The sequence below is a fragment of the Ambystoma mexicanum genome, chromosome 3q (genome assembly GCF_040938575.1).
Source record: "Ambystoma mexicanum isolate Mex_15411 chromosome 3q, UKY_AmexF1_1, whole genome shotgun sequence".
NCBI classification, from domain to species: domain Eukaryota; kingdom Metazoa; phylum Chordata; class Amphibia; order Caudata; family Ambystomatidae; genus Ambystoma; species Ambystoma mexicanum.
The window spans coordinates 950,882,005-950,905,421 of NC_090926.1; the positions used below are offsets into that span (position 1 = coordinate 950,882,005).

The following is a 23,417-nucleotide window of genomic DNA, read 5'->3' on the forward strand; positions in this document are numbered from 1 at the left end:
TGTGCTTTCTGTCATCAACTAGTTTGGTAGAGTGCACTATCCAATGCATTATATTTCATTATGCATTCCATAATGTACCATTGGTGCACAGTATTATACAGTGATCCAATCGAATGCCCATCAAAGAAAAGCCAACATTGGCAAACATTTACTAATCATTGGGAATCCGAAAAGATCACTCAGCTTTTTGGATACCCTGGATCTTAATGTTCTTCCAAATTCATAACAAGCACTAATTTTCTGAGACGCATGCATCCACAGCAGACATCAGGTAAATTTGGGACAGATATAATAATTATTTTACATTTTAATATAGCATTTCATGCCAGATCCCTCTTGCTCCAAAGCTCTGTAATAGGTGCTATGTGCCTCGGTAAAGAAGAATTGGGACTCAGATGAATCATCCATGGTAATAGCTCTTTGCATTTTTGGTGCATCCTCCAATTAATACACTAGAAGAAAGGGAACCTATAATTTAACACATTGGTGATTATCGAGATTATGTGCATTTGTTTGCTCTTTCTGAAATTTCCAACTGGATTTTATCATTGCAATAGTTGTGGAGTCCAACCCTAAGAATAACCCTGTACTCTACTTACCATTCTCCGGATTCAGTTTTTTGATGCAGTCGGTCAAGCTGCTGCTACCCCCACAATGGCAAACATCTTGCAGCCCTTTGATGGAGCTTGTCATGGCTAAGTGATGTTCATGTTGCTCGTTGAAGGTCTCCGCAATATCGGAAAACAGCTTATCCATGTCCGGAATGTCTACCAGCTTCATTGTGACTTTCTGATCATGGAGCAAATCTTAGAAAAGAACAGGTTTATTTTTGTATGCCAACTTCACAATGTAGGATGCAAAAGTACAAATATGTTAGCCCAACTTCATGAAGTTCTTCTTTTGGATACATTTTGTTGGGATTGCCCTTTTGATGTGCTTGTGAACTTTTGGGCCACATAACTCAGTACGCAATTGGTGATCATTGCCATTATTTGCTCTGTAGGCTATATGAATCGAAGCCTAGAATGTGAGCATCTGCAAACCTTTCACATATAAAGCATTTACACCAGCAACGTAAAGCAAAACATTGAGCCATTATTGAAAGACATTATGACATGCATGTTGCAACGTGTCTCCCATTGTTTCTTCAACCTGCATACACTACCATGACGCCTGGACTATGTTTTTTTTTTTTCCAAAGAAAGTTCTGCTAGTTCACTGAAGAGTACGACCCAGTAAAATTGCTCTTTTTTCGGTTTTCATCTGTCTTACAAAATAAATGACACTTGAATGAAAAGGTTTAACGGACCAACGTAATCACTGTTTGGGGGAAATTGCTAAAATATACTACAGAGAAATCACAGTATGGTGGCACCATGGGCGTAATTTTAGGGGGGGCAGGGGTGTTTGCCCCCCCAACTTTCATGGCACACCATTTTGTCCCCATTCATTTGGCTGGGGCACCTTTTCTTCAGATGGGTGGCACGCCTTTATTGAAGGAGAAAACATACACGTGAACCTGGCTCTGGTTAGACTGTTAATAGCTATCTTCAAAAAAATCCAAAAGCTATCAAATGAAAACTGACGGCACTTTTATGGGAACAAGCGAAGGCAGAACGAATCCCGCAAATATGTTCTTATGAATGTGGAATTATGGAGTTCTATTTATTTGCATGTTTTAAGTAATGGCCTAAGGTTTTCAATTTTGTAAACCACGTGATGCCAATAAAAATAAAAATTACACTTTGCATTCAGCATTTACTAATGGATTCCTAAAGAATCCTTTAGCTCTTAAGCAGGTACTAATTTGAGGTGGATTCCACAACAAACCATGTGTTTCATTCTTGCATTAAAATCTCTTGCAGCATAAAATGATGAGCTCTTCCAAGACAGAAGGGGGAAAGCACAGCAGAGATGCTAACTCTGCTTCGTACCACTTCACCGCCTTGAAAGGGGGCGAATATGGGATGGAGTGGAAAATGGAGGCATACAAGATGTACTCCTTCCTTGTATTCCTCCATTTCCTACACCGTCCCTTTCAAAATGACCCATTGCATGTTTAAGGCCCTTTGTGTAGTACACTGTGCACTACAACATCAGGGTCCCACGGCTTACAGGAAAGCTGTGTTACCTATGTGTCACAGCTCACTTAGTTGTGACTCCCTGGGCTTAATGAGGGTTCCCAAAGTGACAGGGAGAGGGACCTGGCCCTTTGAAGAGGCATAAAGACTCCTCTCAACCTGGTGTAGTAGACATACCAGTCTGTTTGGCAGAGCCAGTCCTGCCCCAAAGGAAGAGGGAGGAAGTTGTGGGTAGGGGTCCCAGTCTTTGTCCCCTCTACATGTGCCTGGTTAATCTTGCAGAGAACCACTTGCAATTACAACGTGCCTACCTCCTCAAATTCTGGCCAGTGCTTTCTCTCTCACTTTTCAGGATTGCAACTTCTGGAATCCCTTGCAGCAAAGATTGGCAGAGGCAACCCATTGGAGAGCCGATGGAGAGCATGCGGTTAGTGGAGAATCACTCTCAGAGGACTAATATTCACGGCGCTCATCTCACACCAAGAAAAAACTCTAAAATTGATACTTCACCATTGAGAGTTACTGGCAGACCCTCATTAACCAATGGGGTGCGGTGTAAGAGGTGCTTTATATTTTTGCGCTGCTGTAAAACCACCCATGGGGAAATACCAAGGCAGCAATTGGCCCGGGGAACCTGCTAAGCAGAATGGCAAATGGGAAGGGTAGGAGGATAACATGGAGAGATAATACAGAGAGTATGCACACAGTGAAGTATTGGTTGGTGAGAGAAAGTGGTACCTGGGTTTGAGAAAGCATTCCTGGTGAGTAAAGGACGTCACTGAAGTGTACGAGTAGGAGTGAATAAGTGAGAGTGAGCAAATTAGGTGAATGAGGAAAGTGTAAGGAGGGTGAAATCAAGAAATGTATGATTGTAGGTTAGAAAGGGAAGAAGAGAGTAATAGGGAGGGGAGTTTAGAGTAGTGAAGAGGAGAGTGGCAGGGGAGTTGAGAAGGGGGTGTACAGTAGTCGAGAGGGGAGTGGAGAAAGTGAGGGAGCAGATTAGTGGAAGGAGCACCATCAGAGGGGCAGAGAAAGGTATAGAGAGTGAGACAAAGAGGAGAGTGGGAAAAACAGAAAACGAGGCAGGGCAACGAACACAAGGGTGTGAAACAATATTAGCAGACTCCAAACCCCTGGGGGACAGGAAGGAATCAATTCTTGATAACATTCTTATTTTGAGACTCTAGGTTAGGAGTCTCCAAGACTGGCCCTGGGTGGAAGTGAGAGAGACTAGACGGCTGCCTGTAGGACCTCAACATTAGATAGGCAAACCTTTAGATAGTATGGGTTATGAGCTCCAATGAACTTATTGAAATCTATGGAAACCCTGGCACAGGAGGAAAAATACTACAGGAGGAGAGAGAGAGAGAAAGAGGGAAAGAAGGAGAGGGAGAAAGAGAGAAAGAGAAAAAGAGAAAAAGAGAGAGAGAGCGAGAGACAGAGAGAGAAAAAGAGAGAGAGCGAAAGAGAGAGAGAGAGAGCGAGAGAGAGAGAGAGAGAGCGAGAGAGAGCCCTCATAGGTACTATTCAAACCATCTGTGACTCCAGTTTCAGGTGGCCAAGTGGGGGTGGGTATCTTTCAAGAACCAAATGACCCCTCCTTTGAAATTTCTGCCAGAGAATCCCCGCATAATTTCTGACCGTCTCGTATTTATATGCAATCTCAAAGCAAGTTGGTTTTCCTGCATTTTATTAGGCTCACTCGTATTTTTCTGAGATACCAATTCAAGGCAAACGTTGCACTCTACAACTATCTATCCAATGTTATGTGACATGAAAAGGTGCATCTGGAAGAGGAAGACTTATTGTCTGTCTGAGCTCTGGTATAAGGAGTTCCACATATCTAGGGCTTCACTCAAGAATAGAGATCCACTGAGGATATACATCGATGAAAGTATGTAATGGATTTTATAGAGTGCAAACCTAACAGGAAAGCAACAAAGCACAGTACATCAAACAAATACAAGTTATAGGATTCAAGACAGTGGATACCATTTGGATATAATATGGTGGGCTAGAAACATATGTAAAGAGGTGATCTAGATGTTTCAGGTAGGAGATACAGTTTAGGCATTGAAACAAAGTCCCATGGTTTGGGCTGGGTGATGAGGCTGTGGTATGGGAGCTGGTTGTCACCACTCGCTCCATGATCTAGACCCGAAGTGGGAGAGTCCTCAAGCCCATCACCAGCCCTGAAATGATTTCTTTGCTTGAACACCATGAAACCCCACGATAGGGATAAGCAGATTGAAAGACCACAAGTCTCATCATTGGAAAACCAATAATAAAGGCAAAAAAGAGGCACTATTTAAGTAACATGTGTAGGTATATAGAATATTTATAAAACCCTCTCCCTGCTAAGTAACCGGGGAGTATTGTGATCTCTATAATGGGGGAGGCCATTAGGTCCCCTTGAAAGCTGTGATAACTATTTATTAAGATGTCTATCCAATCTCACCAGTCCTGATGTATCACACCATCCTTCAAATAAATGCTCCGTTTTAGCCCAATGTACTATTCCCAAACCCTGAGAGCCATACGGATTATCAGGTACTTGTGTGACAATCGCAAAATGACAATCTTCCAAACAGATTGTGCATTCCATGAACTTTTCACCTTTGCAGACTTTTCCTATTAGCTGAATATTTGATGCTTGACTTTGGGGAAAGTGTGAGGCCCCAGTGTCGCACACAGTTAACACTATACAATGGTTCCCATCACAGAAGGCAGGGACAACAGCAAGTAGTTTCCCTGTGAGAACCTGTGAATCAGAAAGGTAATGTTAAGGACATGAGGTTGGTGATGTATCAACTTCCGGGGCACGAGTGGTAAAGGGATGAAAAGTGGTTTCTAAACCATCAATCAGCCCCATACCTCTAGTACACCAGACGGTATCCAAACAGATTGGAAACACAAGCAAATTATGAAGCTCCCTGTCCAATTTTGATAACAAGGATGGAACGGCAGGCTTATGTCTGCAAGGTTGTGGATCATTGGTTAGTTGCAACACAACGAAAAAAAAAACTAATTTATTATTATCAAAACAGACCATTCTAGCACACTACAAAATACAACCCATCGTGTAAAGGAATGCAGAGGACAGACAGTTTCAAGAAGGAAAAGGGCTGCACTCTGCATACTAATAGGAGGGTAATTGGTAAAGTGAATAATCACAATAATTCAAGGATACTTGGTATCAACTCGGAGAAGGACCAGAGGGACTGAACCACAATGTACCTTGTGCTTGTAGAAGTTCTTGTTGTTCGACAGGGTTGAGTCGGTTTCAGGGCACTTCATCGCTGGGAGACAGCTGTGGGCATCAGGCGGCAGGCAGTTTGGCGAGCAAGTCTGGATGGATGGCTGCCAGCTGGCCTACAGGGTGGCTCGGGTTCAGGAATCGGTGTCTCCAAGCTGGTTGGTGGGTCGGAAGCACTTGTTGAGGTGTCTTGGATGGCGTTAGCGACTGCGGCATAAAGACAGTCAGCGTTGCAGTCAGTTGCAGCCGGAGGGGGTCAACTGGCTCAAAAATGTCCTTTAAGGTGGACACTGGTTGATGTTTGTTGATGCACTCCTCCGACCTTCTTCACTGGGCTTGTATCATCCTTTAAGGTAGATGGTCCAAAGCTGAGGAGACTGGTTACTCCTTGCAAATTCTTCAGAGGATCTGCCGTAAAGAGGGGCTTAGCCCTCTTTTAAAGCCAAATGGGCCACAGTGATTGATGTGGACTAAGCTAACCTTAATGAACCAATACTGGGTCCCCACCAACAATATTCTGTATGCATGAGGTCATAACCAGCGTGCTTTGCCACAGAAAAGGTAAAGGGATGAAAACATGTAATACTAAGTCTCACCCATCTTCCTGTCTGCTGTGGACCAAAGGGTCTCCCTTGAAGCTGCGGCTAGACCAGATTTTGGTCACCACCAAAACAAATACTTGTACCTTCTGAATGGCATCTCCTAAGGGGATGACTACTGTAAATACATAGTTCCATAAATGACAGGTCTCTGCCCTCGATACTGAGAGGCAGGAGCTGGCTTCAGCTTGACAAAGTGGATATCGAAAGTTGTTGGGGTTTTCCTGTCTTTTGTTAAACTCTGCAGCCAGGCCATGTGTGCCTGTAAAGAGTATACTCTATTGGTATGGTAATTATGTTAATTGCCACCACCATATGCAGTGCTTATACAAAAAGGACAGTGTGTATCCATGGAGCCTTTAATAGTTAATTAGGCTGGTCATGGCAAGAGGAATGTTTTGCCTTTCCCCTTGTGACATGCCTTGATGTACTCTTCCATGTCATATGCCAACTAAATATGACAGGGAGGAGGGCGCCTGTAGGCTGTGTACACGGGTCTTTGATTTTGTAAGGTGTGCGCATTAGCCCCACACCTTTACCGGAGGTTCATCTACCATCAGTCAATTTCTTTTAAAATCAAAAAGAAACAGGCAACTACTCACGCACCGTGCAATTACTCGCATGCCCCCAGCCTCAACATGTGAACCACCGCCCTACTGAGTGTCTGGTTCATCATCAAGGCAAAAGTACCAGCTGAGGCTGTGAGGAATTAGAACTTCTGCACGGGGAGTGTGCGCTAACATGGGCTTTTTTTGTTATTTTATAATGAAATAGAATGTTAGATCAACCTCTGGAAAATATGTGGGGTTAATCCTCATACAGTTACATATGCTCGCCGCACAGCAAACACATAGTCACGTGTACTCTGGGTGGATATGGCTTAAGTCCTCTTGTCATGTTCAGGTGGAATGTGACAGGCACGGGTACATCAAAGCATCTCAAGAAAGGGGAGAAGGCAAAACCTTCTTCCTGCCATGGCCAGCCTCATTAACTGAAAAAGGCTCCACAGATCTGCCCTATACTTTGTCTGCCCTGCTGATGGTGGTGCATACTGATGAGAGTTAATTTAAGCAGGCCTGCGAGAGGCCTGGTTACAGAGCTGACAAAGGGGACAGGAAACAGAATGTTTATTTCAACCTAAAGTCACCTCCTGTCCCTTAGTTTAAGGAGCAGTGTACCATCATGTCAGGACAACTGTTCACAGTAGGCAAACCCCACAGAGGGTCCCCTTTTTCAGAGGGTAGAAGAATGTGTTTTGATGGAGACAGAACACCTGTTCTCACCACAACTTCAAGGAAGACCTGTGCTTTGATCAGGAACCACAGAGAGCTCAATTAACCAGAAAGACCCTTTGATCTACAACAGGCAGGAAGATGGTGGGACTTAGTGGTATATGTTTTCACCCCTTTACCTTTTCTGTTGCAAAGCACTCTGTTTATGACCTTATGCATAACAGAAGATTGTTGGTGGGGACACAGGATTGGTTCCTTAAGGTAGGCTTACACTGCACCAATCACTGTGGCCCATTTGGCTTTAAAAGAGAGTTGAGCCCCTCTTTTTGGCAGATCCTCTGAAGACTTTTGCAAGGAGTATGGATAAATGTGAATCAAAGTGGTCCTGCGACAAGTCAAGTCAAATCCTGCGCACATTTTAAAGTCTTCAATTTCGATGAAGTACATAAAAGTTTGAAAAAATAAATGGATTTGGTCCGAGCCCGACAGAGGGAGATCAAGTGAAAGCTTTGTGTTAAAGTGGATCTGAGCCTGGTGGAGGGGGGCCGGGGTGACTCAACAATCACCCAAGAAGTTGTCATTGTAATTGTTTATTTGTAGAGCACTTATACACAGGTGAAGTGCTTCAAAGCACTTCAAGGTGGGAATGGAACAAGGGAATACACTTGTCATTCTTAGACATTGATGATTCCGAATTATTACATGAGAATCCTGAGGAAAAGGGATGTTCATCGCATCGGGCCCTCTGAAGTAAGAGACTTTGAATGGCAAAGAGACTTAGAACGCCCTGATACTGAGATCTGAGCTGCATCCTCGTGCTAGGGAAGCCAGAGACTGTGCTAAACTCGAGTGTGCCAGCTTGTCCCGTGCTGGAACAGAGGAGAAGGAAGGCCAATGGCTTGTATATCCTGACATATCATTTCTTGAACCCTTTTCTTTTTGCATAACGTTGTTTCCCACATTATTTGTATTTAGAAGTAAGGATTGGCAATAGCTTTATTAGTATAGGACCTTTTATTTTGACTGACTCGACTAGGACTGCGTTATTATTATTTGTTGGTTGTAGCTTGCTCCCATCTTTAGATTTAGGATTAGATAGGCATTTTTCAAACCCTGCAGAAGCTCAATAAACACCCTTGAACTGGGGTCACTTGTGTCCTTCTTACTGTTTTATACCATGCCCTCCTTACACTATTCTCTCAAAAGGTTGCCAAACCACGGGTAGTGGAATTAAGGGGGCCTTTGTGATACCACCCAACTTGCCAGAAGCTTGATAAGTTGGCAGGACCAGACAAATTCCTTAACCTTTACGCAAAACTGTGGCCAATAAAAGTGCACAGATAACTGGTATGATGTCTTAGTCACTACCAAGTGCCCTGCTAAAGAAATGGGGTGAGCCAAATCCAAAAAGACCTTTCTGTGGTACTGGGGAATCACCAGCCTTCTGGTGCCTTTGCCCTCAGTGCCTTTTGGCTCACTGTAAAGTGGGCCATCCTCCCAGTACACTTTGAACAGTCCAGGGGCCTCACCCTTAGCCTGCTCCTCCACCTACTTCTGCAGACCCACCTTAGTGGGATACTCTTTATGGGTTGTGAAGAAGTCAGTCTGATCTTAGTCCCCAGCTGATGCAAACTCATCCAGCTTGGGCAGACCATTCAGATTCACGCCCACTTGGTCTTCCAACTCAGGTTCCTGCACTGTGCAAGGCAATCTCAAAGTCACAGAATCACCTGCTACCAATGTAGGGTCCTCAGTGGCTGCTAGCCCGTCACCCGCAGGAGTAGGTGACTCAGCAATCTGTGGAACTGGACTAGGGGCTACCAGCCGCACTGGTCTTTCCAACAAGCTCTCTGGAAGTACTCAAGGCCCTAAGAGTGTTCAATCTGGCAATATCTTTGACCCTCAATTGGGTAGGCACTGCGACTATCTTGGGATCAGGAAGATCATTATCCAACAGACATGGGACAGGGATGGAGTCTTTCACTGCTACATGACGCAGGGTTGTTTCACCTCACCAGCTGAAATCTATCGCAAAGGGGCACTTACTCTTTCCATCAAACCCACTGATGCTACAATCAGACCTATCAATATATTGGCCTGGATGTACCCACTTCCAGGTGACAGCAATGATTCTAGCTGCTGTGTCTCGGATGGCATGAGTTTTGTGTCCATTGATATACACAAGTTCTAAATAGAGTTCAGTATTATTGGGAACTGGGATCTCTTCTTGGGACCTGGTACCGTTCCCACTCAGTGTAACCAATCCAAATTATGCCACTCCTTCACCTATCGGAAAGTCCTCTTCTAGGAGGTCCACACTAATGATGGCCTCTTCTATGAGCCCAAAATTCACTATGGCTTGCTTGGGTAAGTCCTTCCAAGCAGGATCCCCTTTTCTATGGCTCAGCTCCTTACACACAAAACAACCTTTGGGTGGTGAGAACATAGGTGTCCCAATGTTAGGGGTGCCTACGCTCTTCTTTTCAGTGTTTACAGCTGAACTAAAGTTTTGGGATTCCCCTTCATTTTTTTTGGGGAGCTGAATTCGAAGACAATTGGGTTGGACCTTTGCCCTTCCCATCCTTGTTAACTATTGCGTCTGAAGATTTCTCTTCTGGTTTGGGTGTGCTTACCTGAGCCTTTTTCTGGACTAGAGTACTCACAAACCTGTTGGCAGCCTTTGCAAGCTCCTTAGGATCTGTGATAGTCTTGTCCAATACATGCTCATACGTAATCTAATTGTACATCCCTTCAAATGTGCCAACTTTATTACCGGCCACCCGCCCACTCAGATATTTCAATGACAATTGTGTCAACGCTTCAAATCTTTGCCCATGTTTTTTTTCTGAGCTCTTGATCAGCAGCCTCTGTGGTATCATCCTTGGCTCCAGGATCAAAGCAGTGGCAGAGAAATCACCACAGCCGGTGAGGTGGGGAGACCGATTCAAGACCGGTCTGTGTTGAAGTCAAGGTTGCAAGCAGCAACAGAAGAATAACACGTGCGATTAGAAACGCGAGTAAAGCTCAATTGCGGATGAATATTTGAACTTTAATATGAATCAGAAAAGGTAAGAGAAATTAACAGAGTGGTTCGGCATTGCAGGTTTGCTCGATCGAAGGTCTCTGCATGATGTACCCAGCCAAGAAGTGGCAGCAACAAAAGAAATAAAGAGAAACTTATGGATGAAGTGAATCAAAGTGGTCCTGCAATGGTTTAAGAAAAATCCATCGCACAGTCAAAAGTCTTTGAATGTTGATAATAAAAAGAAAGCAAAGAAAGTGAGATTATAAGGTTCGAGCCCAATCGAAGGAGACCCGTGGTCCGAGCCCGATTGAGGGAGACCAATTGAGAGCTTGTGTTTAAGGGAGTTGAAGCCCGACTGAGGGAAACCCGTGGTGAACAATAAACCTGAGAACTTGTGAATGTGAAAATCCTGAAGAGAAAAGGAACTTTGGTACTTGTTTGTTATGCAAGGCACTATGCAATAAGAGACTTTTATTGGGAAAGAGACTTTGGAGCAAAAGGGCCAGATACCTATGTTTAGAACTGCATCCTCGTGGCAGAGAAGCCAGAGTGTGTGCAAACTTCGAATGTGCCACCTTGTCCCATGCTGAAAACGAGGGGAAGGGAAGTCAACTACTCAACTATCCTGACATATTGTTTCTTGAACACTTTTCTTTTGCATTCATCATTTTCCCATATCATTTGTATTTAGAAGTAAGGATTGGCAATAGGTTTATTAGCATAGGCCCTTTCATTTTGACAGAGAATCCCCTAGGACAGTTTTTATGATTTGATGGTCGTAGCTTGCGCCCATCCTTATATTTAGGGTTAAATAGGCATTCAATCAACCCTTTAAAGCTCAATAAACACCCTTGAACTGTGATCACTAGTGTCTGTCTGTACTGTTTGATACCATGCCTTCCTTTACAGAATGTGCTAATGAGCTCATACATATCATTCATAAAATCCTCTCTAAATGGGAAGAATATCGTCCAGATGGCAATGTTATTGTCGTCCATGACTTAAAGGTGCCCCAATTAATAGAACATAGCCTGGCATCTTCTGTTGATAGTTGTGAGGAAACAAAAACCAGCATATAAAATCTGACTCCCAGTGTGATGCAATCTGGGCGCAGTTCTTAATATGTATGATCTTACTTTTCTAAATAACAAATTCGAATATACAGAGACCTCCAGACACACCTGAACTAATGGGACACGTTTCTCATGCCTAGGCTATGTATTTCTTGACAATGATCTTTACAATTATTGTATGGCTATTACGACTACATACACCGTAGTTAGTGATCACGTTTATCTAGCCTGGTCATATAACTTACCGACGGCTTGATATGTCAATTTTCTTAATGACCATACTGCTGTGAATATTACACGGAGTTCCAGGAATGTTATTTAGATTAGTAGCTTTATCAATGTCTATAGTGCCTCTCTTCTTAAGTGGTGTAAAAACAATCACTGTGACCTCTCTGGCTTTATGTCTCTACTTATAAAAACGATTAAAACTTCATCATGGGAGCCGGAACCTGTCAACAACCAACATGAACTGCTTTGACATTGCAATTTATTATGCAAAAAAAAACTTTATGAGAGAAACATGCTCAAATTAACTGTGATTCCTGGTTTACTTGGCTGGAAAAGAAGCTGCTACCAAATATAAAAACTGGCTTAATACTTAGAAACATTCTACCGTAAAGGCCAATTGGAAATTCCTTTTTGGACTAATAAAAGAAAATTATGATAGGAGGTTCTGGGTTAGAGTAAGACATGTTGTTAATTTTAAATCTAATCTTGAGTTGAACCCTATTGGTGAATCTGTCTGGATCACGGCTGTAAGGGATTTATATTACACTCCAGCTAGTCATTATGCAGCCGACTTCTCTTATCAACCTGACTCACAATTTTTGGAGGGTTTTGCCCAAGATAATATTGCTTTGATCATTACATCTTTGAATAATACTGGGCCTCCTGGCCGAGACTCCCTAGTTAATGTTATTTTAAAGGAGAATCCCCTTTTCTGGGCTAATGTATTAGAGCAACTCTTTCTAAAAATGTTAAAACGGCTCCATTCCTACTACCTGGCTGCCATCAATAATTATCCCTGATTTCAAAACAGGTGACTGTGCTAACCCCCAACATTATCGTTTATTGGCCATGCTTGATGTCAGCCAAAAAAACCTTCTCCATCCTATTATTGAAGAAACTAACCAAATGGGCAATGAGGATTGTTATCAAACAGGCTTTTGCAAAGAGCATAGTACCCTTCATTACATCTGTGCCTTTCAATTTATCATCTCGGCTTGTAAAGGTAGGGTAAAATATAGGTTATATCTTTGCTTTATTGATTTTAGTAAAGTGTTTCACATGGTCTCCAGACACTTACTCTGGACTAAACCTATAAATGTAGGCATTGACCTTTCTTTGCTATATTTTTTAGTCAACCTTTAAACTGATACATCTCTGGTTGTCCGCATAAGTCAATTGGGTATAATCACCCCTGAAATATTGACAAATACAGGAGTCAATCATATATATCTAGGCTTTCCGATCAGTGATTTCTCTCTTCAAGTTTTCTGTGGTAACCACAATCGTTCTAAAATATTTACGAAAATGGCTCTCATTAAAAATGTTGCCGTTAAGGTGGGTGGTAATAATATTAAGGGCCTGATCTCAATATATCGTAAAAGCATATTCCCAGGTATATTGTACGTTCTTGCTGCCCTCCCTGGCTCCATGATGAATTGGTTGGACAAAGTCTAGGGCTGGATCCTGTGCTCCATTTTGAGTGTCCCCAGTGCGGTTTCTGTAGAGGCTCTCCGATGTGAGCTAGGAGTCCCATCTATTCGGTCCCTGTGGCTAGTACAACAGTGCAACCTGTACTTTGGTATTATACTGTCATCATCATCATCAAAAATGCTAATTAGTTATTTGGGTGATCATTATGCTACAGATAGTAAAAAATGAATTCTTTGTGCTATTATGTCAAACTTTGTTGACACATCTTACACAATTATATGTATCCATTGAATCACAGCTCCCAATAGGGCAATCTTTAAAAAAATAAAACTAGGAATTATGACTTCTTTATCAATAAGGATAGATTGGCAAAGTTAGAACTATCTACAGAATATTATAGACACAGCTTTTGGTACAATCTCACTTGTTCCCATCTGACTAAATTTTACTCTGTGAAAATGCATATACTTTTAATCTATCATCGGCTAAATATCTTGCCCATGCTTGAGCATACTGGTCGCTCAAACAAACTACCTCGTGAGGAGAGGTGATGTCGATCATGCAAGCTGGAAATCGAGGCTACTCCCAACCTATTAACACAATGTTGTAAATTGAAATCTTGTTATTTAAAAGGCTATTCTAAATGTATCCATAACCATGACTCAGTCGACGGTGATCAAGTGTGGAGCACTATATATAGTGCAGCATTGATTGTGATCACTGCAGCTTCATTTTATGTTCATAAGTAAGCTCTCTCCTGGGTCACTATGCTCTGATCTTACTTTCTAGTTTTATATGATTATCTTTTAATCATTGGCAACTTTGTGTTTTTATTTCATGTTGCCAGTCTACTTTAATTGATATAGATATGATTTAGATGAAACTTATATGGATGTACTTTATAACTAGGATAAGTGCTTATTAATCATGTCTATTTGTATTAAATCAAATGTACAATTGTTTGTTTATAACCAATAGCACAATAAAAAAATTAAAAATTAAAAAGATCCTAGTAAAGGTAGTGCACGATGGGCTTAGCCACATCTTCCGTTTGATGTTGTGAATATACATAAGGCAAGTGAAAGAGTTCACCATACACACTCCACGTCATAATACCTGCGGAAGCAGCAGTGCCATGGGTTATGCGTTTTGAAGATGCAGGGCCAGTGTCCAGAAAAGAAGGGTCATCTGTTGGAACATTCTCTGCAGGAATAAAACAAGCATGTGTGAGTTTCATTGTGCCCATCAGTGGCCAGGTGGAGGCATAACTTGCTATTTATAGAGAGGGACTTTGTATCCTTTGATTTTCCTTCCGCATTATCTTGTTTATGCAGTGAATCTCTTTGTCACTTACATTTTCATTTTTACAACAGTAATCTGTAGGTCAAGAGAAATTGAAATGGAAAGCCAGCTTTGGTGAGCACTTAGTTGCCCATAAACCAACTTAACTGTTGGCCCCGGCTCACTCCATTGGTGCCAGCTTTGACCTCTGCGGACAGTCACCAAAATCATAGAAACAGGACTTTTGCCCTTTTGTACATTGTGTGTTGATCGTCTTCCTTATTCAAAATAAATCTGCCTTGCACGGTCAGCACACACTGGATTCCCTTTAAAATAAAAATATAAGCACCCTAGAAAACTTCCAGGGGTAACAATTGTGTGGTGCACAAGGTGGGTGGTGGGCATGGCTGGTAATGCCTTAAGCGCTCATGGGGGTCCTAGCTTTGCTCGTGTCCACTCTGGCTCTGGCTAGGAGGTAACTCCAAACCAGGCCCTCTCCCAACTCGATGCTTAACGTTACAATGGGCCTCATTACGACCCAGGCGGAGGACCGTTTTCAAGCAGGTGGATACGATCATAGTGCCTAGAGACAGACATCCAGAGCAATTACACAATAACACAATGAATTCATCTTGAGGTAACATCTATGTATTTTGCCTCTATAATTCATTTTGTGTACTAAAGAAAGTAAATATTTCCGTAAGGCTTGTCCCTCTAAACTATAAAGGTATAAATATGAAAAAAGATTGAATCTCATTTTGCATATGAAACCAGATCACAATCTTGAATACACTTACCCTGATGAATGAAATGTTAGAGTGTTAGAGTGTAAAAAAAAAAACAAAAAAAAAAAAACGTTCATTCACCAAAAATATGGTGACAAAGAAAAACGATGGTGACCTTTACATTTACAACTTAACCAGCTCATGTCGTAGGTCAGCTCAATATCTTTCTTTTTGAGTATTTCATCACCCGGGGAGTCAAAATAAATGAGTCATTAAACCAGAAATAGAGAGGAGCATTTAAAAGACAGGGGTCTGTCTAGGGTTGCTTGTTGCCTCGGAATGAAGGGATGAGTCCTATCAGCTCACGCTCAGCCCTTTTTGTGGTACGACCAAGACTGATTTGCCTGTGGTTTTCTGCCTCATGTAATGGCAGGTCAGGCTGAAAGAACATGGTCTAAAGGGTCTACCAGAGCAATGCTATAGGTTATGATTCTTCCAATGCCCTCCAGCCATCATGCTTCTTTTTTGCAAGGCTATGCAGTGCTCTAGGGGTGAGGGGTGGGGTGAAGTTGAACAACTATGCCATCAGAAGAATAGGCAACATTAATTGGGTATGGGTTAGCCCTAAAATGCTTCACTCCAATCATACAATGTGGTCAGAAGAGTGTGCACTATATAGAGCTGATTTATGAGGGAAGTTGAGCTAGACTTTGGCATTCCTGATTTGCCTTGCTTATGGCTCAAATCGATAGGTGCATATGGCTTCAGCTGGTTCCCATCAGTTCAAATCGAATTTGATTCAATTCGACCTGAAGGAAAGCATCATGCCAGGATTATATGGCATGAAATCAAATAATACAAAATAATAAAAGAACATCAAAACAAATGAAAACATAATTTTAAAAAATGCGACAAAACTAAGTTTTTTGTCAAAACAATTACCTTAGCAGCTCGAATCAAGATTTCATTGGTTCAAAGTCGTTATTACTTTCAACTTTCAGTGCCAAATGGTTAAAATCATTCCAAATGTTTCATCCATTGCCATCCCCTCAACCCCCATTTCCCTCCATTATATTCATAACCCACTTTTATGATGCATACTTTTCAGACATTTTTTTTTCTAGTTAGACATATGTTGTTTAATCTTTACTGTGCTGTTATTTTTCTGAAGATTAAAGCAACAGATAGGAATTGTTGGATTAATTTCGTGAATTGCTTAAGCACGTTCAAAGCAACGTTCACAGGATCAGTGAGACGGTTTTCAGATTATAGGATTTCGCGGGGATGCACCCTCACGTGAGTGAGCTCTTTCCTAATTAGCTAGCTGCAACTTGCGCTATACAGTGGCTGAGCAAGGGCTTTGAAAATAAGCATATATTTTTGTTAGGATTTGACACTATACATTTAGATTGCATATCAATATGAAGATGTATCCATGTGTTTCATTCCTTTGATAGAACATTCAAGAACATCAAGAATAGAACATCATAGAACTTGATAGAACATCAAGTGATGTCACAGCAACCAATCTATGTACTATTCAGTTTCAGTCATTGGGCCTCATTATGACTCCGGCCGGGCGCCAGAAAATATCACTCCCCATTCCCATTTGAGTCCCATTCTCAATGGGAATGGGGAGGATGGATGCACCGGCACCATTCATGCATGGTGCTGATGCATCCATTATTGTCTGCGAGAGGGTGCTTTTCCTCCCACCAGGTCACACCTGGCGAGCTGAAAGGCACCCGCTCGCAGAACTCGTAGTTTGCTGGTCTGGAAACAAAGATACCGGCAAGCTTACTGGTACCTTTGTTTCCGGACCGGCAACCTCGTAATGACCCCCATTATTTATTTTGCGCTTCACCCCTGGAGGTACTATACAAATGGTCCTCCTTGTTCATCATCACCCCTCCACAGGCATGGTTTCCTTTGCTGCCAGTAGAGCAGAAGGGCATGAAGAAATGCTCGAGCATATTCTCAACTCACCATAAATGTTGCCGCCCATATATCGCTGTTGCTGTGTTGGATTATGTGTGGAGATGGGCTGCCGCTGAAAATGAAAGCAAAGGCTTAGAGTAGCTAAATAAGAAGAATACAGCAATGCCATGAATAGCAAGAAATACACATCATACAAAGGCCCCCAGATCCATGCTGCTCCTTTCTCCCAATGCAGCCCATTTATTTCCTCAGTACCGGGAATCTGGTATAAGATCGGTCTTGGCTCGTGGTTTCCGTGAGCAGGAAGGACATACAATGTTCTTTGCAAATCAATCCCTAAGGCCCTGCCATGGCCACAGCTCGTCACAGAAGCCAATTGAACCAATCCTGACCAGCAGATTGGAGGCTAGAACACCACCTGTACATGGAATCTGGAAAGAGTATAAATGATCCAGGGTGCAGCTCTATGGGCAAAGGAATGAGGGGGGGTAAGTGATCCCATCCAATATCCATCCATCCTGACCACTGGATTGTGTGCTGGAATACCACCTAACAACTTTATTGATGTACTATCCTGGGGACAGCCAGCGAAGGGCAATTCGAAATTTCTCCAACCTGTTTGCAAGCGTGCCCATCCCTTCACGTGATCAGGCCCTCAGCTGATTTTCTTAATAGTGGGAGTGGACTGTCTGAAAAGCACTTTTCTGCTGAAGAGTGGAACAGCTGCCAGTGTTTATTAAACAATTATGGGGGTCAACGTCTGATCAGTAGTAAGTGCCACAAAAGGTATGATCAGTAGTAAGTGGCAGGAAAGGTGGAGGTAATGGTTAACACTACTTTCACACCACATTTACCATTCCGATTAATTTTTGTGGATTTGCCTGGAAAACTGCTAAGGTGAATCAAACTTAGAAAACTTTATCGAACAGCTGTGAAAATTTGAAAGCATAACCGCCGGCATGTCATTATCATGCTAGTTATAATGCAATGCGTTCCTTTGGGTTCTGTGATTGGGCCCTAGGGTTTAGAACACTCCTGTGCAAGTCTCTGGTCATTTGGTGCTGCTATGGGTATTGCTGCAAGGTCACAGTTTTTTGTTGAGGTGAAGCCCACATCTCCTTATGTAATTAGGAAAACAAAGGTGTTCCTGGCTACCTTGCAATACTGATTTTTGGAAAATTAAAGTCTCCACACTTTTCATGATTTAATCAAGTGCAGGTTTATTTCTCCATTACGTGTGGACTCATAGTCCTGGTAGTGGTCAGCCGACACGTGTTTCGACCTCATGGGTCTTTAATAAGGCTATTGGTATGGTTTGGTCTGCCCCGGATGTGGTGTGTATGGGTCCTGTGTGTTCACAGAGTTGGATCTGGTGGGCCTAGTCTACAAGATTTCAGGCGCGATAAACACCATGGAAGCAACCGCGCCTGAAATCTTGCAGACAAGGCCCATCAGGACCAATGCTGTTGTGGGATATATTGACCCACTCAACAGTATTTCCCCACATCACCAAGCTGATATTAACATGATAAAATGTTATTGAAAGTATTCTTTCATTATCTAACTGTATTTCACTGTCTTCTTGGTTTATCTAAGACTGTGTTATTAAGGATTTGTATATATCTGTTTTTGCTTATAGTGTATAAGGTTTTTTTAACCAAATTGTACTTTAAACTAATAAAAATAAATTAAAAACATAAAAAATAACTATGGCTGCGAGGCAATATTGGGAAGTCAGATGGCAAAATCGAATTTGAAAGGAAATGCTAGCAGTTTTCAACACATGTGTAAAAATGGGTTTTTGCAAAATTAAAGGAGAAAAATGACTGTTTGAAAAGTAAACTGTTGAATGAAAGCCTGCTATTATTTAGCAATGTGAAGGGGTTTTGTTGCTGGTGAAAATACATACATGGGCTATTTTATTCCACAGGTTTGTTTTAATTCAGGACCAAATATAAAAAAATAAAAGGTTTAAACCGGCTTGGCTTGATTTGCAAGCTGTCAAAAACAGGTTATTCTGGTTGGCAGAATTAAAGCTTCCCCCTAGGAAGGGAGCCACACCATAAACATACAGGACATTAAAGTGATAATAAATAGCTTGAAAAATGTTGTATTGACCAGGACAAAGAAAGTTCACACGCTCGTCAGACATTTGTCTGTGCTCCAGGCTGGGACAATAGAAGTCCTGGGATGCTAACATGTGAAGTGAAGGGGGCCATACGACCTTCAATCAAACTGGGAACCCCCACCAAACCCAGGGCTGACGAGACAGTTGATGGCATCTGAAAAAGAAAAGAAATGGTCCAGTGCAAGACAAAGGACTGCCATTTGCTTCCAAAGACTATTTTATGTATAAACTTTGAAGACCTTTTATCTCTGCAGCAAGAATTAGGAAACTTTTTAAAATGTTATAGTTTAAATATAATTTTATGGGCTTTCATTGAAGACATAGTAGAATTCACTGACACTTTGGGAACTGAAGTGGCAAAGTATTGTGGATTACAATAAAAGCATCCACGTTGTAAATTCAGATTTTTGTACATACATATCTGATGATAATCCACACATGTGTCTAAAGTTATAGAATTTTAGGCCAAATATTTCATACTGAAAATAACCAAAAATTATTTTCATACAAAACAATGTCCCACAGATGCGGGATTGGACAGCTGTTCTCTACATAACATATGTAACCTGATTATGTCAGTTATTAAGGTGCCACAACTGTACAAATGTGTACATTCTGGTATGACAGATTTTTGGCAAAAAGGTCTGTGGGAAGTCTTTTTACATCATAAAATGCAACCTCCTGAACTGAGTCACATCCCAACATTGATTGTCCAACCCAGTTGTTTAGTGGAGGGCTTGGCTAAGCCGGCCCAGCAATATAGTCTATGATGTCACTATGCATTATAAATAAGAGTCCCTGACAAGACTCTACACAGACACACACTCTACCTGACATTCCTGCACTGCATTCCGGTTCCATCCATCGAGACTCCAGATCCCAACTACAAGGCCAACGCATTGGGGACCATACTCCAGGCCCTACAGCAAAACCCAAGCAGTGCTGATCCTATTCCCAGCAAGGCCTCAATTCTGAAATCCCACTAAAATTCCCAGATAACCAAAGGGGAAAGCTGTGGTGTTTTTGGGAAGCATTCTGATACCACTAACTGCATGCCATCCTGCCATCCAGCTGACCTTTCGTATCCAGTGACCAGAATTGCCATTCCATTCCAGTGCCATCCAGTGACCAGAACTGCCCAGCTGTTTGCCAGGTGTGCTGCCGTGTAGTGACCAGAACCATTGACGGTCCGAAAATCCCAAAACTAAAAAGTGGACTGTGAGTATAATCACCACCCCATAGAAACCCATAACATATCTTGTCTTTGTCCGTATCTTACTCTCTAAGTCATCCTATCCTTACCCTGCTAACTTAACAGAACAGAATTATCCCTGCAACCTTACCCTTGATTTCTAGTGCTAGCGCCATCTCTTTAGTAATTTTGTCTTGTGTACTCCTAAACCATTAGTCCTATTTCGAGTAATTGGACTGGTTTCCGCCAGGGTTTGGGCCCTGGGGTGACGGGGTTGAAGGCGCGAATCAACCCTGGATCTTACTATGTCCATCTTTGGTGGCCTAGCCTGAATACTGTAGTGCATGGGTGCACAACATACGGCTCGCCATGCCCTTTTGACCGGCCGCCCTCCATTAGGAAAGTAATTGTGGTCTTCCGGGCCGGTGAAAACACTGGCCCTCATTGGCTCAGCACACACACGCATCACGTCGCTCCTACGAGCCACGTAATGCGTGTGTGCTGCACCAATGGAGGGCCAGCACTACGGCTGGCGTGGTCCATAAGGCTTGATGCCGGAAGGCATTTCATCCTTGGACCACGCCAGCCGTAGTAAGATTCCAGCATTCCAGCTTACCTGCCGCTTACCTGCCTGCCTTCCAGCACGTCTCCGGTAAATGGTCTGTTTGTGTTTGTGTGTCGGATTTGTTTTGCTTCATGTTTGTGTGTGTATGTTGCGGGGGGTGTGTGTCGGATGTGTATGAATGTTTGTGTTTGAATGTATTTTGTGTGTATGTTGAGATGCGGGGGTGGGGGGTGTGTCGGATGTGTATAAATGTTTGTGTTTGAATGTATTTTGTGTGTATGTTGAGATGCGGGGGTGGGGGGGTGTCGGATGTGTATGAATGTTTGTGTTTCAATGTATTTTGTGTGTAAGTTGAGATGCGGTAGTGGGGGGGTGTGTCGGATGTGTATGAATGTTTGCGTTTGAATGTATTTTGTGTGTATGTTGAGATGCAGGGTGGGGGGGTGTCGGATGTGTATGAAATTTTGCGTTTGAATGTATTTTGTGTGTATGTTGAGATGCGGGGGTGGGGGAGGGTGTCGGATGTGTATGAATGTTTGTGTTTGAATGTATTTTGTGTGTATGTTGAGATGCGGGGGTGGGGGCGTGTGTCGGATGTGTATGAATGTTTGTGTTTGAATGTATTTTGTGTGTATGTTGAGATGCGGGGGTGGGGGGTGTGTTGGTTGTGTATGAATGTTTGTGTTTGAATGTATTTTGTGTGTATGATGAGATGCGGGGGTGGGGGGGGTGTGTCGGATGTGTATGAATGTTTGTGTTTGAATGTATTTTGTGTGTAAGTTGAGATGCGGGGGTGGGGGGGTGTGTCGGATGTGTATGAATGTTTGTGTATGAATGTATTTTGTGTGTATGATGAGATGCGGGGGTGGGGGGGTGTGTCGGATGTTGATGAATGTTTGTGTTTGAATGTATTTTGTGTGTATGATGAGATGCGGGGGTGGGGGGGTGTGTCGGATGTGTATGAATGTTTGTGTTTGAATGTATTTTGTGTGTAAGTTGAGATGCGGGGGTGGGGGGGGTGTGTCGGATGTGTATGAATGTTTGTGTTTGAATGTATTTTGTGTGTATGATGAGATGCGGGGGTGGGGGGTGTGTCGGATGTGTATGAATGTTTGTGTTTGAATGTATTTTGTGTGTATGTTGAGATGCGGGGGTGGGGGCGTGTGACGGATTGTATGAATGTTTGTGTTTGAATGTATTTTGTGTGTATGTTGAGATGCGGGGGTGGGGGGGTGTGTCGGATGTGTATGAATGTTTGTGTTTGAATGTATTTTGTGTGTATGTAGAGATGCGGGGGTGGGGGGTGTGTCGGATGTGTATGAATGTTTGTGTTTGAATGTATTTTGTGTGTATGTTGAGATGCGGGGGCGGTGGGGTGTGTCGTATGTGTATGAATGTATTTGAATGTATTTTGTGTGTATGTTGAGATGTGGGGGGGTGTGTGAATGTTTGTATTTGAATGTATTTTGTGTGTATGTTGAGATGTGGGGGGGTGTGTGAACGTTTGTATTTGAATGTATTTTGTGTGTATGTTGAGATGCGGGGGTGGGAGGGTGTCGGATGTGTGTCGGATGTGTATGAATGTTTTGATTTGAATGTTTTTTGTGTGCTTAGTTGGGGGGTGGGGGTTCGGGTCTGTATGGGTGCTTGTTTGAGAGTTTGCTGATTTGTGGGGTGGGGGGTTCGGGTCTGTATGGGTGCATGTTTGTGTGTGTGCTGAGTTGGGGGGGTGGGGGGCTCGGGTCTGTATGGGTGCATGCTTGAGTGTGTGTGTGTGTGTGCTGAGTTGGGTGTGGGGGTTTGGAGTTGGGGGGGTGGGGGGTTCGGGTCTGTATGGGTGCATGTTTGTGTGTGTGCTGATTTGGGGGGTGGGGGGTTCGGGTCTGTATGGGTGCATGTTTGTGTGTGTGCTGAGTTGGGGGGTGGGGGGTTCGGGTCTATATGGGTGCATGTTTGTGTGTGTGTGCTGAGGTGGGGGGTTTGGGTCTGTATGGGTGCATGTTTGTGTGTGTGTGCTGAGGTGGAGGGTTCGGGTCTGTATGGGTGCATGTTTGTGTGTGTGCTGAGTTGGGGGGTGGGGGGTTCGGGTCTGTATGGGTGCATGTTTGTGTGTGTGCTGAGTTGGGGGGTGGGGGTTCGGGTCTGTATTGGTGCATGTTTGTGTGTGTGCTGAGTTGGGGGTTTGGTTGGGGGTGAGGGGGCCATGGGGCATAGTGTTTGGTTGGGGGTGAGGGGGCCATGGGGCATAGTGTTTGGTTGGGGGTGAGGGACATGGGGCATAGTGTTTGGTTGGGGGTGAGGGCCATGGGGCATAGTGTTTGGTTGGGGATGTGGGCCATGGGGCATAGTGTTTGGTTGGGGGTGAGGGACATGGGGCATAGTGTTTGGTTGGGGGTGAGGGACATGGGGCATAGTGTTTGGTTGGGGGTGAGGGGGCCATGGGGCATAGTGTTTGGTTGGGGTGAGGGGGCCATGGGGCATAGTGTTTGGTTGGGGGTGAGGGACATGGGGCATAGTGTTTGGTTGGCGGTGAGGGACATGGGGCATAGTGTTTGGTTGGGGTGAGGGGGCCATGGGGCCTAGTGTTTGGTTGGGGGTGAGGGGGCCATGGGGCATAGTGTTTGGTTGGGGGTGAGGGGGCCATGGGGCATAGTGTTTGGTTG

At 43.3% G+C, this 23,417-nt stretch overlaps 1 protein-coding gene across 2 annotated transcripts in view; it reads right to left on the bottom strand.

Annotated features, from left to right (window-relative positions):
* The window catches only part of LOC138583125 (uncharacterized), a 271,451-nt gene that overhangs the window by 216,174 nt on the left and 31,860 nt on the right, over nt 1-23,417 (bottom strand). For both annotated transcript variants that reach the window (XM_069655095.1, XM_069655094.1), the window contains exons 2-4: nt 16,918-16,981; nt 14,042-14,128; nt 600-806 (exon numbers count right to left, since the gene is read on the bottom strand). In XM_069655095.1, the coding sequence (XP_069511196.1) occupies nt 600-806; nt 14,042-14,128; nt 16,918-16,981 (358 nt within the window). The remainder of the gene's footprint in view (nt 1-599; nt 807-14,041; nt 14,129-16,917; nt 16,982-23,417) is intronic.